This window comes from Coregonus lavaretus (assembly GCF_964263955.1).
Source record: "Coregonus lavaretus genome assembly, contig: HAP1_SCAFFOLD_284, whole genome shotgun sequence".
Taxonomy (NCBI): Eukaryota; Metazoa; Chordata; class Actinopteri; order Salmoniformes; family Salmonidae; genus Coregonus; species Coregonus lavaretus.
In genome coordinates this window covers 492,803-514,390 of record NW_028157808.1, presented here as the reverse complement: position 1 = coordinate 514,390, position 21,588 = coordinate 492,803, and the positions used below count along the sequence as shown (strand labels likewise).

Below are 21,588 nucleotides of genomic sequence, written 5' to 3'. Positions count from 1 at the left end.
ATGTAGACTATCTGTAAAGTCCTCTGTCTATATTCTGTCTGTATGTAGACTATCTGTAAAGTCCTCTGTCTATATTCTGTCTGTATGTAGACTACCTGTAAAGGCCTCTGTCTATATTCTGCCAGCATTTTATGTCTATTGCTGTGAGCACCATTTCACCAGGTCTATTTCCTTGATGAATGAAGGTGATAGTGATGTTTAGTTGTATTTGTTAATGTCAGGGCTCGGACAGTGAGCACTACACTGGCTCTGAGAACCACCCTGTTCCTTCAGAGGGAGAGAGAGTACATGCCCTGGCAGACGGCTGACAGGAACTTGGGCTTCTTCTTCCTCATGTTCGACCGCAGCGACGTCTACGGACCCATGCAGGTCAGTGTTATATATGTGTCCTAAATGGGATCCTATTCCTTATGTAGTGCACTACTTTGGCCAGATCAGAGCCCTATATGGCACCCTATTCCTTATGTAGTGCACTACTTTGACCACTGTAAATGGAACAGAGTGCCATTAGGGATACACCCCTAGACTACTGAACTAAAAAAAAAGCAAAATCTGTTATTAAGATCAACTCCGTTCCATTTTGAATCCCACTGAGGAATGCAGGTGATAATGAGCGGCAGGTAGCTTAGTGGTTAAGAGCGTTGTGCCAGTAACCGAAAGGTTGCTGGTTCTAATCCCAGAGCCGACTAGGTGAAAAATCTGTTGACGTGCCCTTGAGCAAGGCACTTAACCCTAGTCGCTCTGGATAAGAGCGTCTGCTAAATGACCAAAACATATTGTCATCCAATAACTCTGATATGTTGTGATGAAGCTAGTTATGTTCTTATCTTTCAGGCTTACCTCAATAAACAAGTCACACCTCTTTTCAACCACTTCAAGAATATCACTGCTGACTGGACCAAGATTCCTGAGAAACATACTGACCAGTAAGAACGTCTACCTTTCAAAATGTTGATGGATATATGCTACAAGGAGGAAATGTCAAGATAATTAGAAATTATTTTTAGAAGACAGCTCAAAATGACAGATTTTATCCAGATATCATGAATCTAGTAAATAAGTCAGAATAGTAAGTTGTGAGGTCAGTATTCCGTTAATAGTCTATTTTCCACTCCCGTCTCCAGGTACAACCAGGTGAATGCCATCTCTATAGCCTGCAGTACTGGAGTAGCAGGCTGTGATGTGTTGACTACAGGCTGGTTCAAAGACTGGATGAATACGCCTGAGAACAACAGGTGAGTACAGAGATCCCTCTCCTCTCCTCTCCTCTCCTCTCCTCTCCTCTCCTCTCCTCTCCTCTCCTCTCCTCTCTCCTCCTCTCTCCTCTCCTCTCCTCTCCTCTCCTCTCCTCTCCTCTCCTCTCCTCTCCTCTCCTCTCCTCTCCTCTCCTCCTCTCTCCTACTCTCTCCTCTCCTCTCCTCTCCTCTCCTCTCCTCTCCTCTCCTCTCCTCTCCTCTCCTCTCCTCTCCTCTCCTCTCCTCTCCTCTCCTCTCCTCTCCTCTCCTCTCCTCTCCTCTCCTCTCCTCTCCTCTCCTCCTCTCTCCTCTCCTACTCTCTCCTCTCCTCCTCTCTCCTCTCCACCTCCTCCTCTCCTCCCCTCTTCCTCTCCACCTCCCTTCCTATCCCCCCCTCTCCTCACTCACATTTTTACATTTTAGAGTTTAGTCATTTAGCAGACGCTCTTACCCAGAGCGACTTACAGTTAGTGAGTGCATACATTTTTCATACTGGCCCCCCGTGGGAATCGAACCCACAACCCTGGCGTTGCAAGCGCCATGCTCTACCAACTGAGCTATAAGAGGGATTCACCTCACCTCCCCTCTCCTCCTCCTCTCCCCCTCCTCTTCTCCCCTCCTCCTCTCCTCTCATCTCCTCTCCTCTCCCCCTCCTCCCACCTCCTCTCCTCCTCTCCTCTCCCCCCTCATGTCCTCTCCCCCTCCTCCTCTCCTCTTCCTCTCCTCCTCTCCTCCTCTCCTCCTCTCCTCTCCTCTCCTCTCCTCTCCTCTCCTCTCCTCTCCTCTCCTCTCCTCTCCTCTCCTCTCCTCTCCTCTCCTCTCCTCTCCTCTCCTCTCCTCTCCTCTCCTCTCCTCTCCTCCTCTCTTCCTCTCCTTACTCTGAAGACCAGCATTGAGGTCATTGTTAATGGTTCCTAACCCTAGTGTTGAAGACTGTTAATGATTCCTAACCCTAGTGTTGAAGACTGTTAATGATTCCTAACCCTAGTGTTGATGACTGTTCTTGATCCTAACCCTAGTGTTGAAGACTGTTAATGATTCCTAAGCCTAGTGTTGAAGACTGTTAATGATTCCTAACCCTAGTGTTGATGACTGTTATTGATCCCAACCCTAGTGTTGAAGACTGTTAATGATTCCTAACCCTAGTGTTGATGACTGTTATTGATCTCAACCCTAGTGTTGAAGACTGTTGTTGATCCCAACCCTAGTGTTGATGACTGTTCTTGATCCCAACCCTAGTGTTGATGACTGTTAATGATTCCTAACCCTAGTGTTGAAGACTGTTAATGATTCCTAAGCCTAGTGTTGAAAACTGTTAATGATTCCTAACCCTATTGTTGATGACTGTTGTTGATCTCAACCCTAGTGTTGATGACTGTTATTGATCTCAACCCTTGTGTTGAAGACTGCTGTTGATCCCAACCCTAGTGTTGATGACTGTTCTTGATCCCAACCATAGTGTTGATGACTGTTATTGATTCCTAACCCTAGTGTTGAAGACTGTTATTGATCCCAACCCTAGTGTTGATGACTGTTATTGATCTCAACCCTAGTGTTGAAGACTGTTCTTGATCCCAACCCTAGTGTTGATGACTGTTCTTGATCCCAACCCTAGTGTTGATGACTGTTCTTGATCCCAACCCTAGTGTTGAAGCCTGTTAATGATTCCTAACCCTAGTGTTGAAGACTGTTAATGATTCCTAACCCTACTGTTGATGACTGTTATTGATCCCAACCCTATTGTTGAAGACTGTTAATGATTCCTAACCCTAGTGTTGAAGACTGTTGTTGATCTCAACCCTAGTGTTGAAGACTGTTAATGATTCCTAACCCTAGTGTTGATTACTGTTATTGATCTCAACCCTAGTGTTGCTCAACCCTAGTGCTGATGACTGTTCTTGATCCCAACCCTAGTATTGATGACTGTTCTTGATCCCAACCCTAGTGTTGAAGATTGTTAATGATTCCTAACCCTAGTGTTGAAGACTGTTAATGATTCCTAACCCTAGTGTTGATGACTGTTATTGATCCCAACCCTAGTGTTGAAGACTGTTATTGATCCCTAACCCTAGTGTTGATGACTGTTGTTGATCTCAACCCTAGTGATGAAGACTGTTAATAATTCCTAACCCTAGTGTTGATGACTGTTATTGATCCCAACCCTAGTGTTGAAGACTGTTAATGATTCCTAACCCTAGTGTTGATGACTGTTATTGATCTCAACCCTAGTGTTGAAGACTGTTGTTGATCCCAACCCTAGTGTTGATGACTGTTCTTGATCCCAACCCTAGTGTTCATGACTGTTAATGATTCCTAAGCCTAGTGTTGAAAACTGTTAATGATTCCTAACCCTATTGTTGATGACTGTTGTTGATCTCAACCCTAGTGTTGATGAATGTTATTGATCTAAACCCTAGTGTTGAAGACTGTTGTTGATCCCAACCCTAGTGTTGATGACTGTTCTTGATCCCAACCCTAGTGTTGATGACTGTTATTGATTCCTAACCCTAGTGTTGAAGACTGTTAATGATTCCTAAGCCTAGTGTTGAAGACTGTTAATGATTCCTAACCCTATTGTTGAAGACTGTTAATGATTCCTAAGCCTAGTGTTGAAGACTGTTAATGATTCCTAACCCTATTGTTGAAGACTGTTATTGATCCCAACCCTAGTGTTGATGACTGTTATTGATCTCAACCCTAGTGTTGAAGACTGTTCTTGATCCCAACCCTAGTGTTGATGACTGTTCTTGATCCCAACCCTAGTGTTGAAGCCTATTAATGATTCCTAACCCTAGTGTTGAAGACTGTTAATGATTCCTAACTCTAGTGTTGATGACTGTTATTGATCCCAACCCTAGTGTTGAAGACTGTTAATGATTCCTAACCCTAGTGTTGAAGACTGTTGTTGATCTCAACCCTAGTGTTGAAGACTGTTAATGATTCCTAACCCTAGTGTTGATTACTGTTATTCATCTCAACCCTAGTGTTGCTCAACCCTAGTGCTGATGACTGTTCTTGATCCCAACCCTAGTATTGATGACTGTTCTTGATCCCAACCCTAGTGTTGAAGACTGTTAATGATTCCTAAACCTAGTGTTGAAGACTGTTAATGATTCCTAACCCTAGTGTTGATGACTGTTATTGATCCCAACCCTAGTGTTGAAGACTGTTATTGATCCCTAACCCTAGTGTTGATGACTGTTGTTGATCTCAACCCTAGTGATGAAGACTGTTAATGATTCCTAACCCTAGTGTTGATGACTGTTATTGATCCCAACCCTAGTGTTGAAGACTGTTAATGATTCCTAACCCTAGTGTTGATGACTGTTATTGATCTCAACCCTAGTGTTGAAGACTGTTGTTGATCCCAACCCTAGTGTTGATGACTGTTCTTGATCCCAACCCTAGTGCTGATGACTGTTAATGATTCCTAACCCTAGTGTTGAAGACTGTTAATGATTCCTAAGCCTAGTGTTGAAAACTGTTAATGATTCCTAACCCTATTGTTGATGACTGTTGTTGATCTCAACCCTAGTGTTGATGACTGTTATTGATCTCAACCCTAGTGTTGAAGACTGTTGTTGATCCCAACCCTAGTGTTGATGACTGTTCTTGATCCCAACCCTAGTGTTGATGACTGTTATTGATTCCTAACCCTAGTGTTGAAGACTGTTAATGATTCCTAAGCCTAGTGTTGAAGACTGTTAATGATTCCTAACCCTATTGTTGAAGACTGTTAATGATTCCTAAGCCTAGTGTTGAAGACTGTTAATGATTCCTAACCCTATTGTTGAAGACTGTTATTGATCCCAACCCTAGTGTTGATGACTGTTATTGATCTCAACCCTAGTGTTGAAGACTGTTCTTGATCCCAACCCTAGTGTTGATGACTGTTCTTGATCCCAACCCTAGTGTTGAAGCCTGTTAATGATTCCTAACCCTAGTGTTGAAGACTGTTAATGATTCCTAACCCTAGTGTTGATGACTGTTATTGATCCCAACCCTAGTGTTGAAGACTGTTAATGATTCCTAACCCTAGTGTTGAAGACTGTTGTTGATCTCAACCCTAGTGTTGAAGACTGTTAATGATTCCTAACCCTAGTGTTGATTACTGTTATTGATCTCAACCCTAGTGTTGCTCAACCCTAGTGCTGATGACTGTTCTTGATCCCAACCCTAGTATTGATGACTGTTCTTGATCCCAACCCTAGTGTTGAAGTCTGTTAATGATTCCTAACCCTAGTGTTGAAGACTGTTAATGATTCCTAACCCTAGTGTTGATGACTGTTATTGATCCCAACCCTAGTGTTGAAGACTGTTATTGATCCCAACCCTAGTGTTGAAGACTGTTAATAATTCCTAACCCTAGGGTTGATGACTGTTGTTGATCTCAACCCTAGTGTTGAAGACTGTTAATGATTTCTAACCCTAGTGTTGAAGACTGTTAATGATTCCTAACCCTAGTGTTGATGACTGTTATTGATCCCAACCCTAGTGTTGAAGACTGTTAATGATTCCTAACCCTAGTGTTGAAGACTGTTATTGATCCCAACCCTAGTGTTGAAGTCTGTTAATGATTTCTAACCCTAGTGTTGATGACTGTTGTTAATCTCAACCCTGGTGTTGAAGTCTGTTAATGATTCCTAACCCTAATGTTGATGACTGTTGTTGATCTCAACCCTAGTGTTGAAGACTGTTAATGATTCCTAAGCCTAGTGTTGATGACTGTTATTGATCCCAACCCTAGTGTTGAAGACTGTTAATGATTCCTAACCCTAGTGTTGAAGACTGTTCTTGATCCCAACCCTAGTGTTGAAGACTGTTAATGATTCCTAACCCTAGTGTTGAAGACTGTTAATGATTCCTAACCCTAGTGTTGATGACTGTTATTGATCCCAACCCTAGTGTTGAAGACTGTTAATGATTCCTAACCCTAGTGTTGAAGACTGTTATTGATCCCAACCCTATTGTTGAAGACTGTTAATTATTCCTAACCCTGGTGTTGATGACTGTTGTTGATCTCAACCCTAGTGTTGAAGACTGTTAATGATTCCTAACCTTAGTGTTGAAGACTGTTAATGATTCCTAACCATAGTGTTGAAGACTGTTAATGATTCCTAACCCTAGTGTTGATTACTGTTATTGATCTCAACCCTAGTGTTGCTCAACCCTAGTGCTGATGACTGTTCTTGATCTCAACCCTAGTTTTGATGACTGTTATTGATCCCAACCCTAGTGTTGAAGCCTGTTAATGATTCCTAACCCTAGTGTTGAGGACTGTTATTGATCCCAACCCTAGTGTTGAAGTCTGTTAATGATGTCTAACCCTAGTGTTGAATACTTTTGTTAATCTCAACCCTGGTGTTGAAGACTGTTAATTATTCATAACCCTAGTGTTGATGACTGTTGTTGATCTCAACCCTAGTGTTGAAGACTGTTAATGATTCCCAACCCTAGTGTTGAAGACTGTTAATGATTCCTAACCCTAGTGTTGATGACTGTTATTGATCTCAACCCTAGTGTTGAAGTCTGTTAATGATTTCTAACCCTAGTGTTGGTGACTGTTGTTAATCTCAACCCTGGTGTTGAAGACTGTTAATGATTCCTAACCCTAGTGTTGATGACTGTTGTTGATCTCAACCCTAGTGTTGAAGACTGTTAATGATTCCCAACCCTAGTGTTGATGACTGTTGTTGATATCAACCCTAGTGTTGAAGACTGTTAATGATTCCCAACCCTAGTGTTGAAGACTGTTAATGATTCCTAACCCTAGTGTTGAAGACTCTTCTTGATCCCAACCCTAGTATTGATGGCTGTTATTGAGCCCAACCCTAGTGTTGAAGTCTGTTAATGATTCCCAACCCTAGTGTTGATGACTGTTATTGAGCCCAACCCTAGTGTTGATGACTGTTATTGAGCCCAACCCTAGTGTTGATGACTGTTATTGATCCCAACCCTAGTGTTGAAGTCTGTTATTGATCCTAACCCTAGTGTTGATGACTGTTCTTGATCCCAACCCTAGTGTTGATGACTGTTATTGATTCCTAACCCTAGTGTTGAAGACTGTTAATGATTCCTAAGCCTAGTGTTGAAGACTGTTAATGATTCCTAACCCTATTGTTGAAGACTGTTAATGATTCCTAAGCCTAGTGTTGAAGACTGTTAATGATTCCTAACCCTAGTGTTGATGACTGTTATTGATCCCAACCCTAGTGTTGAAGACTGTTAATGATTCCTAAACCTAGTGTTGAAGACTGTTAATGATTCCTAACCCTAGTGTTGATGACTGTTATTGATCCCAACCCTAGTGTTGAAGACTGTTATTGATCCCTAACCCTAGTGTTGATGACTGTTGTTGATCTCAACCCTAGTGATGAAGACTGTTAATGATTCCTAACCCTAGTGTTGATGACTGTTATTGATCCCAACCCTAGTGTTGAAGACTGTTAATGATTCCTAACCCTAGTGTTGATGACTGTTATTGATCTCAACCCTAGTGTTGAAGACTGTTGTTGATCCCAACCCTAGTGTTGATGACTGTTCTTGATCCCAACCCTAGTGCTGATGACTGTTAATGATTCCTAACCCTAGTGTTGAAGACTGTTAATGATTCCTAAGCCTAGTGTTGAAAACTGTTAATGATTCCTAACCCTATTGTTGATGACTGTTGTTGATCTCAACCCTAGTGTTGATGACTGTTATTGATCTCAACCCTAGTGTTGAAGACTGTTGTTGATCCCAACCCTAGTGTTGATGACTGTTCTTGATCCCAACCCTAGTGTTGATGACTGTTATTGATTCCTAACCCTAGTGTTGAAGACTGTTAATGATTCCTAAGCCTAGTGTTGAAGACTGTTAATGATTCCTAACCCTATTGTTGAAGACTGTTAATGATTCCTAAGCCTAGTGTTGAAGACTGTTAATGATTCCTAACCCTATTGTTGAAGACTGTTATTGATCCCAACCCTAGTGTTGATGACTGTTATTGATCTCAACCCTAGTGTTGAAGACTGTTCTTGATCCCAACCCTAGTGTTGATGACTGTTCTTGATCCCAACCCTAGTGTTGAAGCCTGTTAATGATTCCTAACCCTAGTGTTGAAGACTGTTAATGATTCCTAACCCTAGTGTTGATGACTGTTATTGATCCCAACCCTAGTGTTGAAGACTGTTAATGATTCCTAACCCTAGTGTTGAAGACTGTTGTTGATCTCAACCCTAGTGTTGAAGACTGTTAATGATTCCTAACCCTAGTGTTGATTACTGTTATTGATCTCAACCCTAGTGTTGCTCAACCCTAGTGCTGATGACTGTTCTTGATCCCAACCCTAGTATTGATGACTGTTCTTGATCCCAACCCTAGTGTTGAAGTCTGTTAATGATTCCTAACCCTAGTGTTGAAGACTGTTAATGATTCCTAACCCTAGTGTTGATGACTGTTATTGATCCCAACCCTAGTGTTGAAGACTGTTATTGATCCCAACCCTAGTGTTGAAGACTGTTAATAATTCCTAACCCTAGGGTTGATGACTGTTGTTGATCTCAACCCTAGTGTTGAAGACTGTTAATGATTTCTAACCCTAGTGTTGAAGACTGTTAATGATTCCTAACCCTAGTGTTGATGACTGTTATTGATCCCAACCCTAGTGTTGAAGACTGTTAATGATTCCTAACCCTAGTGTTGAAGACTGTTATTGATCCCAACCCTAGTGTTGAAGTCTGTTAATGATTTCTAACCCTAGTGTTGATGACTGTTGTTAATCTCAACCCTGGTGTTGAAGTCTGTTAATGATTCCTAACCCTAATGTTGATGACTGTTGTTGATCTCAACCCTAGTGTTGAAGACTGTTAATGATTCCTAAGCCTAGTGTTGATGACTGTTATTGATCCCAACCCTAGTGTTGAAGACTGTTAATGATTCCTAACCCTAGTGTTGAAGACTGTTCTTGATCCCAACCCTAGTGTTGAAGACTGTTAATGATTCCTAACCCTAGTGTTGAAGACTGTTAATGATTCCTAACCCTAGTGTTGATGACTGTTATTGATCCCAACCCTAGTGTTGAAGACTGTTAATGATTCCTAACCCTAGTGTTGAAGACTGTTATTGATCCCAACCCTATTGTTGAAGACTGTTAATTATTCCTAACCCTGGTGTTGATGACTGTTGTTGATCTCAACCCTAGTGTTGAAGACTGTTAATGATTCCTAACCTTAGTGTTGAAGACTGTTAATGATTCCTAACCATAGTGTTGAAGACTGTTAATGATTCCTAACCCTAGTGTTGATTACTGTTATTGATCTCAACCCTAGTGTTGCTCAACCCTAGTGCTGATGACTGTTCTTGATCTCAACCCTAGTTTTGATGACTGTTATTGATCCCAACCCTAGTGTTGAAGCCTGTTAATGATTCCTAACCCTAGTGTTGATGACTGTTGTTGATCTCAACCCTAGTGTTGAAGTCTGTTAATGATTTCTAACCCTAGTGTTGAAGACTGTTAATGATTCCTAACCCTAGTGTTGATGACTGTTATTGATCCCAACCCTAGTGTTGAAGACTGTTAATGATTCCTAACCCTAGTGTTGAAGACTGTTGTTGATCTCAACCCTAGTGTTGAAGACTGTTAATGATTCCTAACCCTAGTGTTGATTACTGTTATTGATCTCAACCCTAGCGTTGCTCAACCCTAGTGCTGATGACTGTTCTTGATCCCAACCCTAGTATTGATGACTGTTCTTGATCCCAACCCTAGTGTTGAAGTCTGTTAATGATTCCTAACCCTAGTGTTGAAGACTGTTAATGATTCCTAACCCTAGTGTTGATGACTGTTATTGATCCCAACCCTAGTGTTGAAGACTGTTATTGATCCCAACCCTAGTGTTGAAGACTGTTAATAATTCCTAACCCTAGGGTTGATGACTGTTGTTGATCTCAACCCTAGTGTTGAAGACTGTTAATGATTTCTAACCCTAGTGTTGAAGACTGTTAATGATTCCTAACCCTAGTGTTGATGACTGTTATTGATCCCAACCCTAGTGTTGAAGACTGTTAATGATTCCTAACCCTAGTGTTGAAGACTGTTATTGATCCCAACCCTAGTGTTGAAGTCTGTTAATGATTTCTAACCCTAGTGTTGATGACTGTTGTTAATCTCAACCCTGGTGTTGAAGTCTGTTAATGATTCCTAACCCTAATGTTGATGACTGTTGTTGATCTCAACCCTAGTGTTGAAGACTGTTAATGATTCCTAAGCCTAGTGTTGATGACTGTTATTGATCCCAACCCTAGTGTTGAAGACTGTTAATGATTCCTAACCCTAGTGTTGAAGACTGTTCTTGATCCCAACCCTAGTGTTGAAGACTGTTAATGATTCCTAACCCTAGTGTTGAAGACTGTTAATGATTCCTAACCCTAGTGTTGATGACTGTTATTGATCCCAACCCTAGTGTTGAAGACTGTTAATGATTCCTAACCCTAGTGTTGAAGACTGTTATTGATCCCAACCCTATTGTTGAAGACTGTTAATTATTCCTAACCCTGGTGTTGATGACTGTTGTTGATCTCAACCCTAGTGTTGAAGACTGTTAATGATTCCTAACCTTAGTGTTGAAGACTGTTAATGATTCCTAACCATAGTGTTGAAGACTGTTAATGATTCCTAACCCTAGTGTTGATTACTGTTATTGATCTCAACCCTAGTGTTGCTCAACCCTAGTGCTGATGACTGTTCTTGATCTCAACCCTAGTTTTGATGACTGTTATTGATACCAACCCTAGTGTTGAAGCCTGTTAATGATTCCTAACCCTAGTGTTGAGGACTGTTATTGATCCCAACCCTAGTGTTGAAGTCTGTTAATGATGTCTAACCCTAGTGTTGAATACTTTTGTTAATCTCAACCCTGGTGTTGAAGACTGTTAATTATTCCTAACCCTAGTGTTGATGACTGTTGTTGATCTCAACCCTAGTGTTGAAGACTGTTAATGATTCCCAACCCTAGTGTTGAAGACTGTTAATGATTCCTAACCCTAGTGTTGATGACTGTTATTGATCTCAACCCTAGTGTTGAAGTCTGTTAATGATTTCTAACCCTAGTGTTGGTGACTGTTGTTAATCTCAACCCTGGTGTTGAAGACTGTTAATGATTCCTAACCCTAGTGTTGATGACTGTTGTTGATCTCAACCCTAGTGTTGAAGACTGTTAATGATTCCCAACCCTAGTGTTGATGACTGTTGTTGATATCAACCCTAGTGTTGAAGACTGTTAATGATTCCCAACCCTAGTGTTGAAGACTGTTAATGATTCCTAACCCTAGTGTTGAAGACGCTTCTTGATCCCAACCCTAGTGTTGATGGCTGTTATTGAGCCCAACCCTAGTGTTGAAGTCTGTTAATGATTCCCAACCCTAGTGTTGATGACTGTTATTGAGCCCAACCCTAGTGTTGATGACTGTTATTGAGCCCAACCCTAGTGTTGATGACTGTTATTGATCCCAACCCTAGTGTTGAAGTCTGTTATTGATCCTAACCCTAGTGTTGATGACTGTTCTTGATCCCAACCCTAGTGTTGATGACTGTTATTGATTCCTAACCCTAGTGTTGAAGACTGTTAATGATTCCTAAGCCTAGTGTTGAAGACTGTTAATGATTCCTAACCCTATTGTTGAAGACTGTTAATGATTCCTAAGCCTAGTGTTGAAGACTGTTAATGATTCCTAACCCTAGTGTTGATGACTGTTATTGATCCCAACCCTAGTGTTGAAGACTGTTAATGATTCCTAACCCTAGTGTTGAAGACTGTTATTGATCCCAACCCTAGTGTTGAAGTCTGTTAATGATTTCTAACCCTAGTGTTGATGACTGTTGTTAATCTCAACCCTGGTGTTGAAGTCTGTTAATGATTCCTAACCCTAATGTTGATGACTGTTGTTGATCTCAACCCTAGTGTTGAAGACTGTTAATGATTCCTAACCCTAGTGTTGAAGACTGTTCTTGATCCCAACCCTAGTGTTGAAGACTGTTAATGATTCCTAACCCTAGTGTTGAAGACTGTTAATGATTCCTAACCCTAGTGTTGATGACTGTTATTGATCCCAACCCTAGTGTTGAAGACTGTTAATGATTCCTAACCCTAGTGTTGAAGACTGTTATTGATCCCAACCCTATTGTTGAAGACTGTTAATTATTCCTAACCCTGGTGTTGATGACTGTTGTTGATCTCAACCCTAGTGTTGAAGACTGTTAATGATTCCTAACCTTAGTGTTGAAGACTGTTAATGATTCCTAACCATAGTGTTGAAGACTGTTAATGATTCCTAACCCTAGTGTTGATTACTGTTATTGATCTCAACCCTAGTGTTGCTCAACCCTAGTGCTGATGACTGTTCTTGATCTCAACCCTAGTTTTGATGACTGTTATTGATCCCAACCCTAGTGTTGAAGCCTGTTAATGATTCCTAACCCTAGTGTTGAGGACTGTTATTGATCCCAACCCTAGTGTTGAAGTCTGTTAATGATGTCTAACCCTAGTGTTGAATACTTTTGTTAATCCCAACCCTAGTGTTGAAGACTGTTAATGATTCCTAACCCTAGTGTTGAAGACTGTTATTGATCCCAACCCTAGTGTTGAAGTCTGTTAATGATTTCTAACCCTAGTGTTGATGACTGTTGTTAATCTCAACCCTGGTGTTGAAGTCTGTTAATGATTCCTAACCCTAATGTTGATGACTGTTGTTGATCTCAACCCTAGTGTTGAAGACTGTTAATGATTCCTAAGCCTAGTGTTGATGACTGTTATTGATCCCAACCCTAGTGTTGAAGACTGTTAATGATTCCTAACCCTAGTGTTGAAGACTGTTCTTGATCCCAACCCTAGTGTTGAAGACTGTTAATGATTCCTAACCCTAGTGTTGAAGACTGTTAATGATTCCTAACCCTAGTGTTGATGACTGTTATTGATCCCAACCCTAGTGTTGAAGACTGTTAATGATTCCTAACCCTAGTGTTGAAGACTGTTATTGATCCCAACCCTATTGTTGAAGACTGTTAATTATTCCTAACCCTGGTGTTGATGACTGTTGTTGATCTCAACCCTAGTGTTGAAGACTGTTAATGATTCCTAACCTTAGTGTTGAAGACTGTTAATGATTCCTAACCATAGTGTTGAAGACTGTTAATGATTCCTAACCCTAGTGTTGATTACTGTTATTGATCTCAACCCTAGTGTTGCTCAACCCTAGTGCTGATGACTGTTCTTGATCTCAACCCTAGTTTTGATGACTGTTATTGATCCCAACCCTAGTGTTGAAGCCTGTTAATGATTCCTAACCCTAGTGTTGATGACTGTTGTTGATCTCAACCCTAGTGTTGAAGTATGTTAATGATTTCTAACCCTAGTGTTGAAGACTGTTAATGATTCCTAACCCTAGTGTTGATGACTGTTATTGATCCCAACCCTAGTGTTGAAGACTGTTAATGATTCCTAACCCTAGTGTTGAAGACTGTTGTTGATCTCAACCCTAGTGTTGAAGACTGTTAATGATTCCTAACCCTAGTGTTGATTACTGTTATTGATCTCAACCCTAGCGTTGCTCAACCCTAGTGCTGATGACTGTTCTTGATCCCAACCCTAGTATTGATGACTGTTCTTGATCCCAACCCTAGTGTTGAAGTCTGTTAATGATTCCTAACCCTAGTGTTGAAGACTGTTAATGATTCCTAACCCTAGTGTTGATGACTGTTATTGATCCCAACCCTAGTGTTGAAGACTGTTATTGATCCCAACCCTAGTGTTGAAGACTGTTAATAATTCCTAACCCTAGGGTTGATGACTGTTGTTGATCTCAACCCTAGTGTTGAAGACTGTTAATGATTTCTAACCCTAGTGTTGAAGACTGTTAATGATTCCTAACCCTAGTGTTGATGACTGTTATTGATCCCAACCCTAGTGTTGAAGACTGTTAATGATTCCTAACCCTAGTGTTGAAGACTGTTATTGATCCCAACCCTAGTGTTGAAGTCTGTTAATGATTTCTAACCCTAGTGTTGATGACTGTTGTTAATCTCAACCCTGGTGTTGAAGTCTGTTAATGATTCCTAACCCTAATGTTGATGACTGTTGTTGATCTCAACCCTAGTGTTGAAGACTGTTAATGATTCCTAAGCCTAGTGTTGATGACTGTTATTGATCCCAACCCTAGTGTTGAAGACTGTTAATGATTCCTAACCCTAGTGTTGAAGACTGTTCTTGATCCCAACCCTAGTGTTGAAGACTGTTAATGATTCCTAACCCTAGTGTTGAAGACTGTTAATGATTCCTAACCCTAGTGTTGATGACTGTTATTGATCCCAACCCTAGTGTTGAAGACTGTTAATGATTCCTAACCCTAGTGTTGAAGACTGTTATTGATCCCAACCCTATTGTTGAAGACTGTTAATTATTCCTAACCCTGGTGTTGATGACTGTTGTTGATCTCAACCCTAGTGTTGAAGACTGTTAATGATTCCTAACCTTAGTGTTGAAGACTGTTAATGATTCCTAACCATAGTGTTGAAGACTGTTAATGATTCCTAACCCTAGTGTTGATTACTGTTATTGATCTCAACCCTAGTGTTGCTCAACCCTAGTGCTGATGACTGTTCTTGATCTCAACCCTAGTTTTGATGACTGTTATTGATACCAACCCTAGTGTTGAAGCCTGTTAATGATTCCTAACCCTAGTGTTGAGGACTGTTATTGATCCCAACCCTAGTGTTGAAGTCTGTTAATGATGTCTAACCCTAGTGTTGAATACTTTTGTTAATCTCAACCCTGGTGTTGAAGACTGTTAATTATTCCTAACCCTAGTGTTGATGACTGTTGTTGATCTCAACCCTAGTGTTGAAGACTGTTAATGATTCCCAACCCTAGTGTTGAAGACTGTTAATGATTCCTAACCCTAGTGTTGATGACTGTTATTGATCTCAACCCTAGTGTTGAAGTCTGTTAATGATTTCTAACCCTAGTGTTGGTGACTGTTGTTAATCTCAACCCTGGTGTTGAAGACTGTTAATGATTCCTAACCCTAGTGTTGATGACTGTTGTTGATCTCAACCCTAGTGTTGAAGACTGTTAATGATTCCCAACCCTAGTGTTGATGACTGTTGTTGATATCAACCCTAGTGTTGAAGACTGTTAATGATTCCCAACCCTAGTGTTGAAGACTGTTAATGATTCCTAACCCTAGTGTTGAAGACGCTTCTTGATCCCAACCCTAGTGTTGATGGCTGTTATTGAGCCCAACCCTAGTGTTGAAGTCTGTTAATGATTCCCAACCCTAGTGTTGATGACTGTTATTGAGCCCAACCCTAGTGTTGATGACTGTTATTGAGCCCAACCCTAGTGTTGATGACTGTTATTGATCCCAACCCTAGTGTTGAAGTCTGTTATTGATCCTAACCCTAGTGTTGATGACTGTTCTTGATCCCAACCCTAGTGTTGATGACTGTTATTGATTCCTAACCCTAGTGTTGAAGACTGTTAATGATTCCTAAGCCTAGTGTTGAAGACTGTTAATGATTCCTAACCCTATTGTTGAAGACTGTTAATGATTCCTAAGCCTAGTGTTGAAGACTGTTAATGATTCCTAACCCTAGTGTTGATGACTGTTATTGATCCCAACCCTAGTGTTGAAGACTGTTAATGATTCCTAACCCTAGTGTTGAAGACTGTTATTGATCCCAACCCTAGTGTTGAAGTCTGTTAATGATTTCTAACCCTAGTGTTGATGACTGTTGTTAATCTCAACCCTGGTGTTGAAGTCTGTTAATGATTCCTAACCCTAATGTTGATGACTGTTGTTGATCTCAACCCTAGTGTTGAAGACTGTTAATGATTCCTAACCCTAGTGTTGAAGACTGTTCTTGATCCCAACCCTAGTGTTGAAGACTGTTAATGATTCCTAACCCTAGTGTTGAAGACTGTTAATGATTCCTAACCCTAGTGTTGATGACTGTTATTGATCCCAACCCTAGTGTTGAAGACTGTTAATGATTCCTAACCCTAGTGTTGAAGACTGTTATTGATCCCAACCCTATTGTTGAAGACTGTTAATTATTCCTAACCCTGGTGTTGATGACTGTTGTTGATCTCAACCCTAGTGTTGAAGACTGTTAATGATTCCTAACCTTAGTGTTGAAGACTGTTAATGATTCCTAACCATAGTGTTGAAGACTGTTAATGATTCCTAACCCTAGTGTTGATTACTGTTATTGATCTCAACCCTAGTGTTGCTCAACCCTAGTGCTGATGACTGTTCTTGATCTCAACCCTAGTTTTGATGACTGTTATTGATCCCAACCCTAGTGTTGAAGCCTGTTAATGATTCCTAACCCTAGTGTTGAGGACTGTTATTGATCCCAACCCTAGTGTTGAAGTCTGTTAATGATGTCTAACCCTAGTGTTGAATACTTTTGTTAATCTCAACCCTGGTGTTGAAGACTGTTAATTATTCCTAACCCTAGTGTTGATGACTGTTGTTGATCTCAACCCTAGTGTTGAAGACTGTTAATGATTCCCAACCCTAGTGTTGAAGACTGTTAATGATTCCTAACCCTAGTGTTGATGACTGTTATTGATCTCAACCCTAGTGTTGAAGTCTGTTAATGATTTCTAACCCTAGTGTTGGTGACTGTTGTTAATCTCAACCCTGGTGTTGAAGACTGTTAATGATTCCTAACCCTAGTGTTGATGACTGTTGTTGATCTCAACCCTAGTGTTGAAGACTGTTAATGATTCCCAACCCTAGTGTTGATGACTGTTGTTGATATCAACCCTAGTGTTGAAGACTGTTAATGATTCCCAACCCTAGTGTTGAAGACTGTTAATGATTCCTAACCCTAGTGTTGAAGACGCTTCTTGATCCCAACCCTAGTGTTGATGGCTGTTATTGAGCCCAACCCTAGTGTTGAAGTCTGTTAATGATTCCCAACCCTAGTGTTGATGACTGTTATTGAGCCCAACCCTAGTGTTGATGACTGTTATTGAGCCCAACCCTAGTGTTGATGACTGTTATTGATCCCAACCCTAGTGTTGAAGTCTGTTATTGATCCTAACCCTAGTGTTGATGACTGTTCTTGATCCCAACCCTAGTGTTGATGACTGTTATTGATTCCTAACCCTAGTGTTGAAGACTGTTAATGATTCCTAAGCCTAGTGTTGAAGACTGTTAATGATTCCTAACCCTATTGTTGAAGACTGTTAATGATTCCTAAGCCTAGTGTTGAAGACTGTTAATGATTCCTAACCCTAGTGTTGATGACTGTTATTGATCCCAACCCTAGTGTTGAAGACTGTTAATGATTCCTAAACCTAGTGTTGAAGACTGTTAATGATTCCTAACCCTAGTGTTGATGACTGTTATTGATCCCAACCCTAGTGTTGAAGACTGTTATTGATCCCTAACCCTAGTGTTGATGACTGTTGTTGATCTCAACCCTAGTGATGAAGACTGTTAATGATTCCTAACCCTAGTGTTGATGACTGTTATTGATCCCAACCCTAGTGTTGAAGACTGTTAATGATTCCTAACCCTAGTGTTGATGACTGTTATTGATCTCAACCCTAGTGTTGAAGACTGTTGTTGATCCCAACCCTAGTGTTGATGACTGTTCTTGATCCCAACCCTAGTGCTGATGACTGTTAATGATTCCTAACCCTAGTGTTGAAGACTGTTAATGATTCCTAAGCCTAGTGTTGAAAACTGTTAATGATTCCTAACCCTATTGTTGATGACTGTTGTTGATCTCAACCCTAGTGTTGATGACTGTTATTGATCTCAACCCTAGTGTTGAAGACTGTTGTTGATCCCAACCCTAGTGTTGATGACTGTTCTTGATCCCAACCCTAGTGTTGATGACTGTTATTGATTCCTAACCCTAGTGTTGAAGACTGTTAATGATTCCTAAGCCTAGTGTTGAAGACTGTTAATGATTCCTAACCCTATTGTTGAAGACTGTTAATGATTCCTAAGCCTAGTGTTGAAGACTGTTAATGATTCCTAACCCTATTGTTGAAGACTGTTATTGATCCCAACCCTAGTGTTGATGACTGTTATTGATCTCAACCCTAGTGTTGAAGACTGTTCTTGATCCCAACCCTAGTGTTGATGACTGTTCTTGATCCCAACCCTAGTGTTGAAGCCTGTTAATGATTCCTAACCCTAGTGTTGAAGACTGTTAATGATTCCTAACCCTAGTGTTGATGACTGTTATTGATCCCAACCCTAGTGTTGAAGACTGTTAATGATTCCTAACCCTAGTGTTGAAGACTGTTGTTGATCTCAACCCTAGTGTTGAAGACTGTTAATGATTCCTAACCCTAGTGTTGATTACTGTTATTGATCTCAACCCTAGTGTTGCTCAACCCTAGTGCTGATGACTGTTCTTGATCCCAACCCTAGTATTGATGACTGTTCTTGATCCCAACCCTAGTGTTGAAGTCTGTTAATGATTCCTAACCCTAGTGTTGAAGACTGTTAATGATTCCTAACCCTAGTGTTGATGACTGTTATTGATCCCAACCCTAGTGTTGAAGACTGTTATTGATCCCAACCCTAGTGTTGAAGACTGTTAATAATTCCTAACCCTAGGGTTGATGACTGTTGTTGATCTCAACCCTAGTGTTGAAGACTGTTAATGATTTCTAACCCTAGTGTTGAAGACTGTTAATGATTCCTAACCCTAGTGTTGATGACTGTTATTGATCCCAACCCTAGTGTTGAAGACTGTTAATGATTCCTAACCCTAGTGTTGAAGACTGTTATTGATCCCAACCCTAGTGTTGAAGTCTGTTAATGATTTCTAACCCTAGTGTTGATGACTGTTGTTAATCTCAACCCTGGTGTTGAAGTCTGTTAATGATTCCTAACCCTAATGTTGATGACTGTTGTTGATCTCAACCCTAGTGTTGAAGACTGTTAATGATTCCTAAGCCTAGTGTTGATGACTGTTATTGATCCCAACCCTAGTGTTGAAGACTGTTAATGATTCCTAACCCTAGTGTTGAAGACTGTTCTTGATCCCAACCCTAGTGTTGAAGACTGTTAATGATTCCTAACCCTAGTGTTGAAGACTGTTAATGATTCCTAACCCTAGTGTTGATGACTGTTATTGATCCCAACCCTAGTGTTGAAGACTGTTAATGATTCCTAACCCTAGTGTTGAAGACTGTTATTGATCCCAACCCTATTGTTGAAGACTGTTAATTATTCCTAACCCTGGTGTTGATGACTGTTGTTGATCTCAACCCTAGTGTTGAAGACTGTTAATGATTCCTAACCTTAGTGTTGAAGACTGTTAATGATTCCTAACCATAGTGTTGAAGACTGTTAATGATTCCTAACCCTAGTGTTGATTACTGTTATTGATCTCAACCCTAGTGTTGCTCAACCCTAGTGCTGATGACTGTTCTTGATCTCAACCCTAGTTTTAATGACTGTTATTGATCCCAACCCTAGTGTTGAAGCCTGTTAATGATTCCTAACCCTAGTGTTGATGACTGTTGTTGATCTCAACCCTAGTGTTGAAGTCTGTTAATGATTTCTAACCCTAGTGTTGAAGACTGTTAATGATTCCTAACCCTAGTGTTGATGACTGTTATTGATCCCAACCCTAGTGTTGAAGACTGTTAATGATTCCTAACCCTAGTGTTGAAGACTGTTGTTGATCTCAACCCTAGTGTTGAAGACTGTTAATGATTCCTAACCCTAGTGTTGATTACTGTTATTGATCTCAACCCTAGTGTTGCTCAACCCTAGTGCTGATGACTGTTCTTGATCCCAACCCTAGTATTGATGACTGTTCTTGATCCCAACCCTAGTGTTGAAGTCTGTTAATGATTCCTAACCCTAGTGTTGAAGACTGTTAATGATTCCAACCCTAGTGTTGAAGACTGTTATTGATCCCAACCCTAGTGTTGAAGACTGTTAATAATTCCTAACCCTAGGGTTGATGACTGTTGTTGATCTCAACCCTAGTGTTGAAGACTGTTAATGATTTCTAACCCTAGTGTTGAAGACTGTTAATGATTCCTAACCCTAGTGTTGATGACTGTTATTGATCCCAACCCTAGTGTTGAAGACTGTTAATGATTCCTAACCCTAGTGTTGAAGACTGTTATTGATCCCAACCCTAGTGTTGAAGTCTGTTAATGATTTCTAACCCTAGTGTTGATGACTGTTGTTAATCTCAACCCTGGTGTTGAAGTCTGTTAATGATTCCTAACCCTAATGTTGATGACTGTTGTTGATCTCAACCCTAGTGTTGAAGACTGTTAATGATTCCTAAGCCTAGTGTTGATGACTGTTATTGATCCCAACCCTAGTGTTGAAGACTGTTAATGATTCCTAACCCTAGTGTTGAAGACTGTTCTTGATCCCAACCCTAGTGTTGAAGACTGTTAATGATTCCTAACCCTAGTGTTGAAGACTGTTAATGATTCCTAACCCTAGTGTTGAAGACTGTTAATGATTCCTAACCCTAGTGTTGATGACTGTTATTGATCCCAACCCTAGTGTTGAAGACTGTTAATGATTCCTAACCCTAGTGTTGAAGACTGTTATTGATCCCAACCCTAGTGTTGAAGTCTGTTAATGATTTCTAACCCTAGTGTTGATGACTGTTGTTAATCTCAACCCTGGTGTTGAAGTCTGTTAATGATTCCTAACCCTAATGTTGATGACTGTTGTTGATCTCAACCCTAGTGTTGAAGACTGTTAATGATTCCTAAGCCTAGTGTTGATGACTGTTATTGATCCCAACCCTAGTGTTGAAGACTGTTAATGATTCCTAACCCTAGTGTTGAAGACTGTTCTTGATCCCAACCCTAGTGTTGAAGACTGTTAATGATTCCTAACCCTAGTGTTGAAGACTGTTAATGATTCCTAACCCTAGTGTTGATGACTGTTATTGATCCCAACCCTAGTGTTGAAGACTGTTAATGATTCCTAACCCTAGTGTTGAAGACTGTTATTGATCCCAACCCTATTGTTGAAGACTGTTAATTATTCCTAACCCTGGTGTTGATGACTGTTGTTGATCTCAACCCTAGTGTTGAAGACTGTTAATGATTCCTAACCTTAGTGTTGAAGACTGTTAATGATTCCTAACCATAGTGTTGAAGACTGTTAATGATTCCTAACCCTAGTGTTGATTACTGTTATTGATCTCAACCCTAGTGTTGCTCAACCCTAGTGCTGATGACTGTTCTTGATCTCAACCCTAGTTTTGATGACTGTTATTGATCCCAACCCTAGTGTTGAAGCCTGTTAATGATTCCTAACCCTAGTGTTGAGGACTGTTATTGATCCCAACCCTAGTGTT

General features: G+C 40.5%; 1 protein-coding gene across 1 annotated transcript in view; it reads left to right on the top strand.

Moving 5' to 3' along the window:
* LOC311124905 (aminopeptidase N-like) overlaps nt 1–21,588 on the top strand; it is a gene marked incomplete at its 5' end in the record, with an annotated part of 75,983 nt that overhangs the window by 37,547 nt on the left and 16,848 nt on the right. The window contains 3 exons of the mRNA XM_084199002.1: nt 222–369; nt 835–926; nt 1,125–1,235. Of these exons, the coding sequence (XP_084055128.1) occupies nt 222–369; nt 835–926; nt 1,125–1,235 (351 nt within the window). The remainder of the gene's footprint in view (nt 1–221; nt 370–834; nt 927–1,124; nt 1,236–21,588) is intronic.